The 16,847-nt window shown below is 37.1% G+C and overlaps 1 protein-coding gene across 1 annotated transcript in view; it reads right to left on the bottom strand.

Annotated features, from left to right (window-relative positions):
* Window positions 1–444: 444 nt before the first annotated feature.
* LOC111597893 (IDLSRF-like peptide) overlaps window positions 445–16,847 on the bottom strand; it is a 42,803-nt gene continuing 26,400 nt past the window's right edge. The window contains exons 3-5 of the mRNA XM_030224940.1: window positions 8,756–8,884; window positions 3,701–3,899; window positions 445–1,255 (exon numbers count right to left, since the gene is read on the bottom strand). Of these exons, the coding sequence (XP_030080800.1) occupies window positions 1,108–1,255; window positions 3,701–3,899; window positions 8,756–8,884 (476 nt within the window). The 3' untranslated portion in view covers window positions 445–1,107. The remainder of the gene's footprint in view (window positions 1,256–3,700; window positions 3,900–8,755; window positions 8,885–16,847) is intronic.

Here is a 16,847-nt window from a genome sequence, read left to right as displayed (position 1 = left end):
GTTGCCAATTGAAGCGTTGTGTGCTTCAACCTACGACAACAATAGCTGCAGGGCTTGCTTGTGGCTACAACTCTAAGCTCGAGACGATGTGTCCCAATATATGTGTATATATATCTATATCTATTTATATATCAAACTCTACATAGACGTTAGTAAGCGACTGAGTGTATATAGAAAAGAAGTTTCAAAAAGTTAAAAGTACTTTCGCATATTTGTTGGAAGGTTCTGTACTGATAGCCTTGGTTGCTTTATTGCTGAAACGCACAACTTTTGTGGAGCTCCTGCTACAGTGAATACCTTATGGGGGGCTTGAAACTAGATCTGTTGTGAGGCGTCCTCAAACCGTGACGCGAATACATTGATAAAGTCGTTATACACATATAAGAAAAAAATTTCGTCCTATAAATATTTGAGTAGAATTTTTTTATTCTTTGTTTTTTTTTGTTTTTTTTTTTTTTTGTTTTTCCTTTCTCTGTTTTCTTTTGCCGAACGATCCTGCTTCCATAATTTGCATTTTTCGTGAATTCTTTTTGATGTTTTCTTCATTTATCGAAACTTTTTGGCTATTTGCTGAAAGATGCGCGTTAATTTTCTCAAAATTTGGAAAAGTCTTTGAACACAAACGAAACTAGGATACGACGATTGCAGGCCGATTACAAGAGCGCAGAAGAAGAACTTGCGAAAAGTATTTGATAAGAGCAGCCGATTTAATATCGTTTTGCTATATTTTTAACTTTGATCAATTTATTTTTTTTTTAGTTTTGTTAGATTTTGCACTTTTTTTTATAGTTTTTGTGGCTTTTCCTGGTTTTTTTTGTTTTTTCTAAAAAGATGCTGAAAGCAAATCAATGTTTGGACGGCTAGGGAAAGCAAAATAGAGCAAAATAATTTACTTTTAAAACTCAATAAAATTGCGAAAGCTTTTGAGAAAATATTTGATATGTATGTGTGAGAGTGTGTGTGAGTGTATACTTGGTAGTACACATTGGTTACAACGCCCTTCTAGTAATTGTAATTGTCGTAGGGCGTGCCCAAATATGAATAGAAATTAGGATTGATGGGCTGTGCGTGTGCATAATAAAATCCAGAAGCCGGATCCGGCGCTACTCAGTCGAGGAAACCGGTATTGACCAATTTCTCCAAGAAGAACTTCACATCGCCCAGCTCAGAGTCCTTAATGCCGAGCGACTTCAACATGCCAAGATCTCCGTTCTCCACGGCCATGAAGACAGAACGCAAATGCTCCAAATCAGATCTGAAACGGAAAATTCCGAAAAGTGAGACTCGCATCCTTCAAGCCAATTTTAATTAAAATATATAGACAAGCATTCACTCTATCGTCAAATGCCTTTTTGTGTTCAGGTCTCTTAATTAATTCTTTCAGGTGACGTCCCTGCTTACGCTGTGTTGTTCTGTTATTTAAAAAGGAAAACTTCGTTATTAGCAGAAGCATGAAAGCATGAGCGACAGAGCAACCACAACACATTGTGTACACTGCGCATGAAATTAAAGCAAGCATGACTGCTTCTTTGAAGTAGGATATGCCAGACTACGAAATACCCTAAATACTGTTGTTAATTTTTCTCTTTTTAAAACGTTCTATTCTCTTTCTGTTAGGGTATAAGTCAGGCATTTAGACTTGGTTATATTTATTTAAATGTATTCATACTTCTAGTTATGGACGAAACGGGATATGCCTGACTAAGAAATACCGTCAATACAACTGTAACTTCTCCTCTCCTTAGTACGATCTATTCTCTTTCTTAGGGCATAAGTAAGGCATCTAAGACCTAAAGTTCTATTTACTTAAATAGAATCTTTCTTCTGATTGACGAATAAGTGGAATATGCCCGACTGCGAAATACCATTTCTATCGTTCTATTCCCTTTTTTGTATTCTCCTCTTATTCAATGCTTCAATAATTCAACTACAACTCAACTTTGAGATTGATATTTACTCAAATGGACTCTTACTTCTGATTAAAGGCGAAGTGGAATATGCCAGACTATGAAATACCCAAAATACACTTCTTACCTCTCTTCATTCTATAATCTTTCTATCAAGGAATCAGCATGGCATATTATTCATACTGCTGATTAAGTACCAGGTGGGATATGCCCGACTACGAAATACCCCAAACACAGTTTATGCCTCTTTCTTTCTTCATTGAACTCATATTGGCATTCAGCCATTGTCAAATTCTTAAAAATCATAAATAAACACTCAGTTTTGGCGCAAGGGAAAAGCACTTTGCAAGTCAGGATTAAGAAATAAAAACAGAAACTTTGAGAGGGTTTTCCACATAAATATTAGTATATGCATGATTGGTGTCCTGCACGCTTACTTTATCATCGATATCAAATTCTATGTGAAAACTTAGGCTGGGGTCTGAGCAGCTTAATGTACCTTTTCCTGTGGCCATTGAAGTTCTGCTGCCTCTATTAAACTGCTCTCGCAGGCACTTCAAACTTTCGCTTCAACGATTAATTGCGTTGATGAAATTTTGTAAGTGCCCCAAAATGCTCTAGCGAAAGAGGCAGGACGGCCACAGAGGCAGTGGCAGTGGCAATGGCAAAGCCAGAGGCAAACGGGCCTACGAAGGGCTTTTGCTAACTTATCAGGCTGTTCGTCGGGTCGTCGTCTTATGTGTCTAGCCGTAGCTCATAATTACGTACACTCCAGTTAATTGGGCCTACGTGCGACAGCCATTTTTGGGACCAAATCTCATTACTATGGCCGCCGTTTTGTGGTTCGTTTTTATTGTTCTAATTTAATGAAAATTTTCTGTCATGAGGGCTGCCAGCAGTCTGTTTACTTTTCACACAATTTTAGCTTTGTTTTCGAGGTAAACGAACTTATAGAGTTTCTAGAGCAAGAGCTATTTTTGGTCTAAAGGAAGCCTTTTAGTTCATTTTATTATATGAAGAAGTAAATATATATATATTCGTGTTCCACCTAAATTGCAATCAGAGTAGAATCGTACAGCGCGGACAAACTATGATATGAACAATCGAATTAGGTTTTTGTAAATTGAATCGTTTCTTGACAAAAGACCATTTTGCTTAGAGCATATTAGGTGCCTCAGCTGCTCGAGGGAAATGTGGTTACTGTGGCGTCTCAAATGTCCTTCGCACATTTGAACGACTTGAAACACCCTTCTTAGGCAAAGGATGTGCTACGGGGTTGCCGTCCTTAAAATAGTTTGCAAACTGTCAGCCCCACCAGAAAACAAAACAAAAATGTATTCAAATAAAGAACAGACGCTGCCACAGACAAAAAGCAAACACATGAAAGGGTACGTATGCCATATTTTAAAATTTTATAACTTGTTTGTGGTTGCGGAGCACCGGGCTGAGGTCGCACGCATAATTCAAGAGACTCGCCAAGGACGCTGCAGGATGGCTCTGTACGGTATCCTGGCCAGCGAGGCAGGACTCTGGTGTGAAGAAGAGCAGGCAGAGCACACGCGCCACTGCAGAGGGCGGGCTTGTGGCAAGACTAAAAATGGCTTTGGGGTATGTTAAGTTTATTTAAGAGCTTTCATTATTTATATTATTTTTGGGAGGATATGTTACTCGAGGCACTAAATTAAAATTCTCCTTCGTGCTGAAAAGGGTCGGAGATAACAAACGGTTTTAGTTTTAAGCGCATATAGTGAACCCTCCGGGCGTTGAGTTTGGCTCACATATTCTGACCTTACCTCATTAGGTGCAGTGCGGCTCCAAAGTCCTCAATAGTTTGCGATTCGCTCAGGGCGATGGCCACCTTCTCGACACCGCCCAAGGGGGAGAGAGCGTCACGTGCCTTGCTGCCAAAGAGTTTTTCCAGGTAATTAGGTCCATGCGAGGCGATTAGGCTTTGCAAAAAGGATGCAGTCTCCTCGACGGGCGGACGTTTGGCTGCAAGCACAAGTAAAACCGAGAAACCATTATAAATTGCTAATAAATAATCCAAGCCACTTAAAGGGTTTGCTGTGGCACTGGAGGAAGGACATGACACTTATGTTTCATTAGACAAGTTGAATCCGTTCGACACGTGCTTCAATTAGCAGAAAGAAGCAAAGAGAGGGAGAAACAGAGAGGGAGAGTGAACCACGCAGTAGCTTTGCAACACAGAATCCATTAGATGTCACTTACTTATGTATAAATAATAAAACTTTCATGAAGAAATTGAAGAAATTGCTTAAGTACTTAAAGCTCTTCACAGACAACTTAAATTTTAATTTTAAATAAATATTTCTGCCTGAGCGAAATTTGATTTGACTAAGAGACTTTTGGCAATTCAATCTGAGACCAAGAATACAGTTACCAACAAAAATACAGGTACACTTTGTGAATTAAAAATATGTCTATTAGCTATACCCGTCTCTAAGGCTAGCTGCCTCTCTCTTGGCAACTCTCCCTTCTCTCATTCTAATTTATACATATATATCTTGCCATATAAAGTAAAGGAATATTCTGCTTTCAGTTTCGGATGCAGATAATCTGAATCGACTTTAACTGAGAGAGAAATAAATATAAGAAAATTTTCCCCGGCGCTTCATAGAGACAAGAATAGAGCTCATATACTTTTCATGTTGTATATCGTAATTAGATAATACATATATCTATATATTAATCTACTAATTTCTCTTACACTTACTACCTAACTGCTCTCTCTATATAACATATATATTCTACCTCTCTCTTTCTATGTGTGTCCTTTTATCTCTCTCTATCTGTATCTTTCTTTCCATATCATACTCGCCCTATCTATCTCATTCTTCCTCTCTCTCTCTCTGCTTGCCTTGCTCTCTCTTTACTCTCCACTTACTCTGTCTACTCTCTCCTCTGTCTCTTTTCCTATGTCTCTTTCCTATCTTTCTATGTCTCTATGTCTATCTTTCCCACTCTCTCATCATTCTCTCTCTCTAGCTACCTCTCTCTTCCTCTCTTTCTCTCCTCCATCTCTCTTCACTTGGCTCTCTCGTAATTTGGCTCTTCTCTCGTTGCTATGCTTATCTCTATCTGTGAATCTCTCATCCTTCTCTCCCTCCTTTCTCTCGCTCGTCTCACCGAATTACCTATCTTATGATAGACCAAGTCTACGACTTTTCAGATGTCTGTCACATTTCACAAGATTCGTCAGCTATGCTAGAGAACAGCACTTTAAGTATTTAAGGGCACTTTGAAGCCATTTCGTCGATTCAATTTCTTTTAAATTGATCTAGTTAAATATATAAAAAGGTAAATGAAACCTTTTGCCACACTATTTCGTTTTATCGCAGTTTTATTTTTTTTTAACATTTTGAACGATTCTTCTCGACCTTTAACACACTCGCTGCGCTTTCGAGACCCGCTCAACGTCCCGCATGTACATATGCTGACGAATGTTGGCATTTTTAATGGTTGCAAGGACACGGTACTCGATGGATCTGTAGCAAGAGTGTGGGCGTGTGTGTATATATGTAGGTTGATTCAGTTACTGACTGTATTTGTTATGCAAATGGCGCACTTGCCCAGTTGTTAATAGTTCTCAATATGGCTAAAAGGGTATCTTGTTTCTATACGAGTGTGTGCAGCAGTTAAAACAAATTATCTAAGAGTTCATGTTTCAAATACAAAATTTCAATATAAATTTAATAATATTTGAATAATGTCTTTTTTTCAATACACTCTCTCTATATTTTAATTGAAATATGAATACCCTAAGTGATGCTTGTGTGAAGTAAAGAGAGATGATAAGCATTTCAGTTCAGTCATATAAAATATAGATTTCCGATAGTTAGCACAATAATTTTGCCAGCTTTTTAAGCACGATTTTCACATAGGTCAGGGTATTTTCTAGCAGCGCATATTCGACTAAAGAACTCTACTTGCGCCCCCTTTTTCAAGCTGTTTTGTTTTGTTGTTGGCATCTATGTGGGCTCCAGTGCATGTGTGGCCAGGGCATATCGCCCGGGTCTGGCACAGTTTTACATGACCCGACCATAGTGTGTGTGTGTCGCCTGTTTGCCTTTAACTTGTTACATATTCAAGCGATGTGTATCAGCCGTTTAGATAAGGCTACCTAGCATTTGCAGGCTCTTTGGTCGCCGGCCCGCAGCAGTAGCAGCAGCAACACTTTGCTCAGCTCCAAAGTTAACTTTTTGGCTGTTGATAAAATGTATGCAAATATATGTTAATTTCCCATGGGTATTCGAGTGCAGCGCATTTAATATTTGTTTTTTATTTCTTTTTTTGCTCCACTCCTACTCGCTATTTCTATTATTTTTATGCAAAAAAAATATATTTTTTTTATATATTATGGATTGTTTGGGTGCCTTTAAAGCTTGCTCTAAAGACTCTTTCCTTGTAATGTCTGATCCGTAAAGTGATTGGAATTGATGCTGATTTCTGACCCAGCAGTCACTAAGCATAGCTCTTGAAACCACAAGGAGCTAATTAATGTTTATTAAAAACGTATTCTCTTGTCTTGGAATATCTAGTTTCTATGGAACCTAATGCCCTCGCTCAATTTAGAAAAATTGGCTGAAATGGAAACCTTGCAGCAAGTTGAATGCGAACGTAGCAGCAACAGAGCTCTGTTGCCAAGCTCAATTTGTGGTGGAGCCAATTTAGTCTGGCATTTAGTCCCACGCTCAACTGCGAGTTCAGGGCAGCTAGATAGAGTGCGGCGCATAATTTATCAAAGACATTTGAGCCAGGCGCTATAACTAGACCCAGACCGAGACCGACACTTCCTAAATGATTTCATTGTCGAAAAATAGTTGTTTTTTCTTTTGGGTCTGCTCATTTTGGTTTTGTTATAGTACAACAATGGTGTACACGTAAAACGAACGCCTCAGTGCGCTCGGCTGTGCCCTGCGGCCTCTGCGTGTCCTGGTAACAGAGTCCAGTGGGGTCGAAGGACGCACGTGTAGGCGTCAGACCCGCCTGCTGCCCACTTTCGAGCTTTAGCCAAGTGAATTGGGGCAATTAGCGGCAGCAATTTTCTGTTTGCTTAAAGTTTGCCCAGCTGTCTTGTTGTCTTTCGCCTTTACCGAAAATGAATTTCCCATTGTTTGCTCGACATCAGTGCGTAACTCCGAAGACCAACTGCAAGTACATATCTTTGTCTTTTCAGCTAGTTTATGTGCCGAGAAATATCTTTATGAACCAGCAACAATAAATTTCCGAGCCTTGCCCAATATTTAATAAACAAGATTTCCTTCGGCAGCTCCAATGCCAAAGTTAATTATTTCTGCCCTAATTATCGTGCAATTCGTTTAATTATTTTGCTGATTGTACGTCATTGTTTAGCACATAAATCAACTGTCATTCAAAGAGGAAATATTTTCTACATTGACGTTTCAAGTAGATTGATTGCCTTCATTTATGTTTTAACTAGATAAGCAGCTTAAGAGCACTCGACTTAACAATACGAACAGCCGACGGCTGAATGTGCTACGCTTTTCCATTCAAAACATTCCACTCCAATTGCAGTTTTAATAATTAGATTTGTGTTTCTGTCCCAACTGAGGTGATTCTGATCCCAAGTAAGTACTTAGCAGTCTTCAAACTAATATCAAATAAATCTCTGACAAATATAGACAAGTATTACTAATAAATTAATACTAAATAGTTTAGGAGATCTTCTGGCCAGCTGTTATACAGGCAAAGGTTTGTGTAACCCAAAGGAAAACTTTATATAGTTCAACAATCGTCTTGCAGACATAAGTATTCAAGATTTAATTCTTAATCGAATTTAACTTTATGACATCCTCGCTCAAGTCTTTAGCTTTTATTCATTCTCATTTCTACTTCTTTATAAATGCATTTAGATAGAGAGACACACCAAAACGCAGGGCTCGATTAGACTATGACACAAGAATATATTGGCTTCACTAGATTCATTGCGCCTTCTGCTACCCTTTTACGTGCGTCTACAAATAGAAATGGAAAGTCAGGATAATTTTGTTTAGTTAAATTATACCAACAATCCATTTCAATAAAAATATGAAATATATTCCGAAACAATTATATGTGCTATCTTCAAGAGTTGCGAAATGCAATAGTTCCTACTGTATTCTCAACTTAGATTGTGTATTTCTAACTTTCAGATTTGATCGAAGTTTTGTGGCATAAAATTCTAAAGAGTTTCTTGCAGCTTCTTGGACCATGAAAATGGACAGGTGAATGAAAACTTTTTGATTTGCTGCTGAAGTTTGCAACTCTGGCTAATTTGATTAGATTCAAGCGAGCAAATCTTGGAAATTGGAATAACGTGTTGGGAGTTTCAACTAGTTGCGAGTTGCCAGTTGCCGCAGAGCAGCAGAGTCGAGTGCGTTTGTTGGTCACACAAGCAATGTTATGGGAGCCCTTGACATAGGCACAGATGCCTTTGAGATGACACGGACACACACACACAAACACACACCAGCAGCCTAATTGAAATACGGCCTTTAATTTCCTGCTGGCTTCTTGAGATCAAAATTTGACAGTTGATGTCGAATGCCTGCTGGGAGCAGCCTGGGCGGCCATGAGTGAAGAAGCCGTCGGATGTGCTTTTCAGAAAATTTGATTGCAGCTTGTTGCTGGCAGCCACAAATCAAAATTGCTCAATTTTCTGGCATTGATTCAGCTGGAACGTCAATGGAACTAACCGAATTATTTATGGCCCACCAGCTCGCCATCAGTTTGCATACAATTAAAGCTAACTGCTAGCCAATCGCTCGCTGCAAGCAGCTTCAACTGCAAGTCGAAAGCAATTTCGATTCTCTTCATCTGCGACTTACCCGCCGTGCAGAGGCGCATGTCCTCGTCGTAGCCATCAGAGCAATCGGGTGCACCGTCGCATAAATATTGTATGGAAATGCAATTACCATCGCCGGGACACTTGAAAGGTTCGTAAGGATGGCAGGCCTCTGCAAGAAAAGAACAGAGGGAAAATCAGCCTAAAACTTGATATAAATCAATATAAATAAAATATCAAAGTTTAAAACTAGCTCTAGAAAAAATATAAAAAAATTTATGACTTTCACTTGGGTACTCTATGATTTTCTGTGTAACTTTTTAAGTAACTTTAACTTATAGAAATTGTTTCGAAATAAAGATAATATGGGTATATAGAATAGACATACAGTTATATGATTATTGGAAGCACGCACAATTCCATTTTATTGCTCTATAGCAAGACATTTGCATATGTGTATTCATATATATTATATATCAATTTATATATATATATGCTTTTCCGTTTACAGGATAACAGGATAAAGTATGCTTGCATTCTTATCGCATTTAAGCTGCTTATGCGAATTTGTATTTCACATTAATTATTTGTGTCCGGAAAAAGAGTTTAATACAGGTATTACATACATAAATACATATGATTTTAATATATGTATGAAACCAAGTATATATATATATATGCATGATTATGTATATATTATGATCCTATTATACATGTTGTATAATTAATATAATATGACGTGAAATTACTATCAGAATCTGCTTGCTTATACTTCCAACTGACATGATTGTTTTCTGCTTTTGCTGCAGTATTAATGCGAGGTTAGCAACTCGTAAAGAGTTGTTGTGGAGGTATTATCCATGTGAGCTTGCGTTTTGGCTGCACGCTTCTTATGTCTGTCTTGTCTGCTCTAAGCCTCAGTCAGCGAGAGTGAGAGAGACAAACATAGCTATTTGGCTGTAGTGCCGAGTATTGCTGAGTGAGAATGAGATGACGCGTTGGTCCATTCGGACAGGCTCATTATAATTTTAAGTACACGAAAGAAGCCAGAAATTTTCTTTCAACAAATGATGTAAACAAATATAATAATTCATATAAATACTTTATATCAATAATCTCAGAAAATAACTAAATCGAGCAAGCTATTAAAAGAGTGCAAATAAAATCAATATTAGAATTTTAAAAAATATATATATTATTATTTTTAATTTAATTTAAAAATTAAAAAAAATTTAAATAAAAAAAATATATATATTTATGTATAATATATAAATACATCATTTTTTTTCAATTTGTAATATATATATATTTACTCTTCCTTTACCGCTTCCATTCTTATTTCTGTCTGCAGTGCTACAGTTTATAACTAGCAGCGTTTGGATGCATAAATTTGAATTGCAAAAGCAATTTAAAAGTGTTGAACAGCAATAAAAAAGAAACTCATCTTTGGAAGAAGTAGAAAGAACAATAGAAAGTTTATAAAATGCGCGAAAATTAACACAGTAAATATATATAAACCATAATCCATAGACAACCTAGCTAGAACTGCCCTTATAAATAGAATGCAAATATTGTGATACTGAAAAAGTGTTGAGCTGAAAATAGAAATAGAAAGCTGTCGAGGGCCAGGCAGATACAAAACTTTGAAGCAACAAACAAAAAGTTTGGCTTAGAGCATTTTAGTAAAGTTGCCCAACTTTTCCTCTTCTTTTTTGCGAAATTGAATTAGACTAATTTGGGCGCAAAGAGTGCACTGCTATGGCTGCAGGTAATTCAAGGCACCATAAAGCAGCCTTTCAACAAAAAAAAGAAGCAAACCGCAAATAATCGTAAAGCAAATGCAGAGAGCCGCGGCAGCCAAATGTCGAAAAGTAAACCTCTTTTTAATGCAGACAAATGGAAAAAAACAAAGACTTGGCTAAGCCAGACGCCAGCTACATAAACACGCACGCATACACACACACGGGCGCACACACAGCAGAAAATGGCGAAATGGCGAAATGGCCAAATGTCGAAATGGCGCTGAAAGTGAAAATTGTTCCTAAAAGCCAGGGCAAGCTTTATGCCAAGGCCCAATCTGCGACCAGTCCGCCACGTCCCTGCTAAAAGGAAAACCAATTTATGGTGCCAAAAAAAAAAAAGTGATCTACTGAAAATTTACACTCATAACACAAAATAAAGGAGCAAAAAATAAATAAAAAAGCAGCAACAACAAAAGAAACGAAAACAAAAACAAGAGAAACAAGCGCAAATTAAAATACCAAATTCTGAGCGGCATGTGCGGCGCATGTTAACAAATGGCGCGGCATATTGGAACTGAAAGCAGAGCTGAAACAAAAACAACAACAACAAGTACAAGAAAAACAACAGCAGAACAACAATAAATTCAATTAACTCGCGCCTTGTTTGGGTTTCATTTTGATTTCTTTTTCCCCTGACGCATCTAATGCGCATTTAACGGGATTTTATGAGCACTGCAAATTGATGCTGGGCAAAAAAAATTTAAAAAAAAAAACAAATATCATTTTTAAAACGAAAATTAATTAATTGCGCTGATTGTCTGCTAATGGTTTTTTTTTTTATTTTTTTTGTTTTTTTGTTTTCTGTTTATTTGCTCTTTGTTGTATATTAAATTTTAATTTTAATTCCACTTACAGCTTTTAACAGAAACAAACTGATTATCCCCTTTGGTTGAGTGCATCACGCTTTCAACACTGCGTTGAGTATATAGAATATATATATCCAACTGTCTATTTGCCAATTCTGTGAGTAACCATTGATCATTGTGAATATGTGAACAAACCTTTCTTTCCAAAAAGAAATTGTCTCTATTGCTATGGTTAGAAGTGTTGGCTATAAAGAGCGACGCTTTTATTATAATTTCTTATCACTTTGAAACATACTTCTTACATTCTTTTCTCTATAAAAAGATCTTGTCTCTATTGCTATAGTCTCTTAATTAATTTCATTTACCAAAAACATTCCTCTTAAAACCACTTTTTTCTATTGCTTTTGCCTACCATGACACACTCAAGCGATTTTGGGCTAAACTCCACGTGAAGCTAAACTCGTCCACATTCAATCATATTCATGCTTGAACACCTGACTTCTTATAAAGCTCAAGCTCCTCTATATCAAATTTAAATTTACAACAGCTTTTATCTATTTAGAGCTCTTAGTTAATATAGTTTTGTTTCTCTTTTTTTTTAATATTTTCGTGTACTATAATTTGTAAATGCATTAAAATATGTTATTCAATTTATTACCGCAAATATGTAGAAATTCTGTATTCGATTATATTTTTGTTGACATGTATTTAATACGGTTTAAATTAGCCAAATTAATTTACATACGTTGTTAATACCATAAGCATGACGCACCAATGAAACCACAGCTTAATTATAATTATTTTTATTTAATTTTTAATATGCTGTTAGCATTATATACATGGTATTATGGAACTCTTTTGTGTGACATTTCGCCTGAGTAGCTTAATAAATATACCAATAGCTTAATAGCTTAATAAATATACCAATAGAATACTTATGAATGTGAACTTAATGTCATGTCATATTCATAAGGGTTACAGATATTTCCATCAGATTTTTCTTTCACTGCTGATTATATTTATGCCTTATTTACACCTTATCATCCCTTTCAACATAAACGATTTAATTAGGCAATTAGCAGAACAGTTGCTGAAGAAACAACTTCAATAATTGACACTAAATTAGGTAAGCGACGTCGATGTATGACAGAAACACAATAAATGTCATAAAAAATTGAACGATAATCTATTGCTTCATGAGCCAAAAGGTCATTCTGAGCAGACAGCAACGAAAGCAACGAAGAAGGGAAAGCAAAAAAGGGAAATCCTGAAGTCTGTTAAATAGTGCAACAATGTCAAAATGTGTTTCAGAGAATTGGCATTAAGAAGACCTGAAGTTAGAGTATAAAACGATCTGACAGCTTTGACAGTGGCTGGAAGCTGATTGTGGCGAACCCTTTGGCCAATTTGGCCAGCGCCTTTTGACCTTCTGGGCCAGCCATTGGCCGTGCACAATTTGGCAGCGATTTTTCTGCACACTGTCCGCACATTAAACCAAATATCTCCCAGTTGGTGTGTGTTCTGTGACGCGCACGGCCAAAAGTTGTTTTCTTGAGCCAGCCAGGGAGCTGAGTGAATTATGGGTCTGCGCCCTGTGCCCTGCACTCTGCGTCTTGCTCTGTGGCCTGTCAATTATCCCAGCCCTGCTGGGCACATAAATTCCAATTGTTCTAACATCAAATAGTAATGAATTGCCCGCGGCTGGCTTACAAAGTGTTTTTTTATTTTCGTATTTTTGGAAATTTACGCACAATGACAGCGCAACTAAATTAAGTAGTCTGGCGCGTGCAACGCGGCGTATGTGTATTAGTCAAGCCTTAACACAGAGTGCTTCACGAGCATGAAATTATAGATTTAGTCAGCTAGATTACGCGCTATGAATCGCTTGGCTAGGCAATTGAGTTAATTGGCTTTGCCATTCTGTTTTCAACAAGCTTTAAGATTGTTTTGTTTAGTAAACAAAGCAATTATTTGTTGCACAATTTGAACACAATTTATTCTGTTTGTAAATATAGTTTTGATAGCATTTTTAACTAAAATATTTAATTATACTTATAATTTAAAAAAATATAGAAAATGTTTCAGACTCTATATTAAATAGAGTTAGAGAAAATTTAAAGCCTTGCTATCTACATTTTCGATTAGAAACTTCAGTTAGTACTTACTCAACAGCTAAGGCATGTATAAAACCAATTTATTTTCCACTGGTTTCTATGCTCTTTAGCGCTAGCTTAAATCATCTTGGCAAAACGTTCAATAGCTGCTAATTGTGTGGGCTGGAAAAGCAGCGTACGAAGTTTATTTTGTTGTTTACTTCAGAGTTCTCAAAGCAACTTCCAAGTTTGCAGTTCTTTTAATTGACAACGAGTGCGCACAAAAGTAGGCAACATGGGCAGACTACGCTTTGTAGACACTGCAGCTGTGGGTGCTTGTGGACTTTTCGACTAAGGCCGCCGCATATACATTTCTGGTGGTTGCCGCTGCGTAAACACACACTCGACAAGAGCTGCTAAGACGGACTAAATCGACTGCGGTTAGCCAGGGCATGTGTTAATTTTCGCAAAGCAAACCAGGCTGAGCTGAGCTGAGCGTAATGGAAATGGTAATAGGGTTGGGTATGGGACTGGGCTGTCGTGGTTGTCGTGTGTGACACACTTAATGAATGTTGCATAAATGTCGCCGGCTATGAAAATATCTGACACGCACCTGTGTTCGCCTGTCAGCTGTGTCATGATGTAACGAATATTAAGCCTAGTGCACGCATACGCCCAACAGCAACTCAACGGCAGTAGAAATAAAGGCAAGAACAGCACTTTGTGCTAAGCACTGCAAATGGCAGAAAGGCGAAAAGAAAACAGGAAGCTGTCTCATCAGAATCGTGTCCCTGTGCTGTTGTCATCCCTTCCCTGAAGCTAGGGGTCAGCTGGCAGTGACTTGGGTAAAGAAAAGTGTTGACGCACGAGGCGAATACGCAATATGTGTCATCCACGTTGTTCTCAACACAGACTGTCAATTGCAGTTAACCCGACTCACGCAATTGCCTAGGTGTGTTCGCTGTGTCCTGTCGGCTACTATTATAACATGTGCTCAGGACATATAACGCTAAAAGCCAGTGCCGTGGCACATCATTGGAAGAAAAGGCTATCTTGACATTGAATTTATTTCAGTTCGTGCACTCAACAGACGCGCTAAGGACCATGAGAATAAGGAAACGTAACTAGACTAAAACAAATATCTTAAACAAATATCTATATATATGTACGACTAGCCAGAACATAGATGTTAAATTTACGTAAAATAAAACAACAAAGTTGTGTAAAAACAAACATGACTCAACGAATTTATGGAGAGACAAACCCATTATTTATCTGCGTGCAGCTAGAGCCATATCCTAGTGAAGACAAACACCACATGACGTATACGCAATATATACAAAATAATTACACACACCCACGGACAAAGCACACTAATGAAAATTACTTTCCTTTGCCAGCAGAGCAGCTCGCATGTGTATTGTATTTGCTTTAGTGCTTTGTTGCCTTTACTCAACCAGTTTGATTGCATATAACTAATTGTTTTGCTTATAAATTAGCACATTTGTATGCAGTGCCACGTTCGAGACGACAAGGCTGACGTAATTTATTAGAGCAGCCCGAGACATGCATCCCAGACAGGGCCACAGAGTAAATCAATTGGCAATGGCACAGAGGCGTGTGCGCCTGACACGAACTAAGAAGGTGGCTAGCACATAGCCAACTAGATAATAACTTACATGGACTGCTTATGACGTCTCTCAAGTTGAGTTTGACTTTGCATAACGAACGCAGTGCACATTCATAGACTATGCACAGTTCATTAAGGAATATTCAATTCTATTTTACTTTTCCAATAACAGAATAACAAAATTGCCTACTCATACCATGCCACATATATTCAATTATGAAAACATGAAAATTTTAATTTTGTGCTTTGACACAAAAAAATTACTGAAAAATAAAAACTATATTTTCTAAGCCCAACCCACATTTCTATCTACTATTGATTTCATATAATTAATTGAGTTCATTTTACATTTCGTGAAAGCAAATATATTTTAAGTGAGTTCATATTGTGTATACGCCACCTCGCACGTCCTTGGTACACAAATATTATCGAATCTAATTAGTTTTAATGCATATGTGGTTGAAAGCGATATTTGTAACCGCCTCAAATTCTCACTAATTGGGATTTAATCAACACATTTCGAATGAATTTAATTAGTAAAGTATGCAAATCTATTGACATTCTCAAATCAATCTAATGAAGTTTTCTTCATATGAAGCACCTGCGAGCTAATTAATTCGATAACTTAAACACAATTTGTTTGGAAAATTATCTAGACAATGTCTTGCTGACTAATTATATTCGAATAGGTGAAAGTTAATTATTTGTTGAGCTGCATATGTAAATATTAATTGATTTATGCTGGCTGAGTGATTTATATATATATATATATATATATATATATATATATTTGTTCGTATTGTAAGGCTTGTGAGACGTCTTATGCATGTATTAAAGTTTTGTTTATAATCAGCTTAAATTGATATTAAACACCGCTCAATGTTATTTCCTTTCCTTTCCGTATATATATATAATTCAAGTCAACTAAATAAGGACAAGCTTATAATTTTATTCATTTTCGATCGATGACTCACTTTCAACCATAAAACTTTGTAAAAAAAATAAAACAAAACAAGAAAGTTGACTACGTGTTTAGCCAAGTTTATGAATTGGAGCCGCCAGAAGGGGAATGGAGAGTCTACGACTTGTAGAAGAAATTTATGCGCTAGGCGCAGGCTGACATTGACAAATGTTTGTTTTAACTTTTATTCAGTCTAAACACCATCCAATACTCACAGTTTTGATTTGCATTTTACTCTGGCAGAACTCTTTTATGAAACTATAAAGCTACTGGAAAATTTCTTCATAAACTTCTCGCCTTTATTGGTGCTTTAAAAGTGCAGCGGAAATAATGCATTGCAATTGCCACTTAAAATTCTGGGCCCACATAAATTCCATGTGTGTGTGCGTGTGTGAAAAACTGTGAGTATATGAGCATGAAAAACATTTCCTAATGGCTAAACGGTAAGTGTGCGCAACTAATGCAATTTGCTGATAACGAAGCAGAGCCAATTGCATAGAACAAAATGGAAAAGGAAATTATGCTAAGCCTCACATCTATCTCACAAATGTTGACTTAAGGAAAATCATATGAGAAATGCTTGAGCTGCTTTCCCTTGAGGCATGCCTGTAAGGAATATGTCAATTATTATACAGCTACATATAGCTCAGGTGATTGCAGCTCTTGGCCTTTAGGTCCTATTTTGCTGGCATTTTGTTTGATCGCAGGCAATTTGCCGACAGGAAATGAACCGGAAATGCGCCCATCGTTAAGGTGCACAAACAGCTTTTGCATGCAGCTTTAACCTTTTGGTGGCATAAAGCCTTATAATGGATACTATCAAAATGCACTATGCCACATGTA

This window comes from Drosophila hydei, unplaced genomic scaffold (genome assembly GCF_003285905.1).
Source record: "Drosophila hydei strain 15085-1641.00,03,60 unplaced genomic scaffold, DhydRS2 tig00008121-arrow-pilon, whole genome shotgun sequence".
Lineage (NCBI taxonomy): Eukaryota > Metazoa > Arthropoda > Insecta > Diptera > Drosophilidae > Drosophila > Drosophila hydei.
Note: the sequence above shows the minus strand (reverse complement) of the source record. Positions and strands in the feature narration are given on the sequence as shown.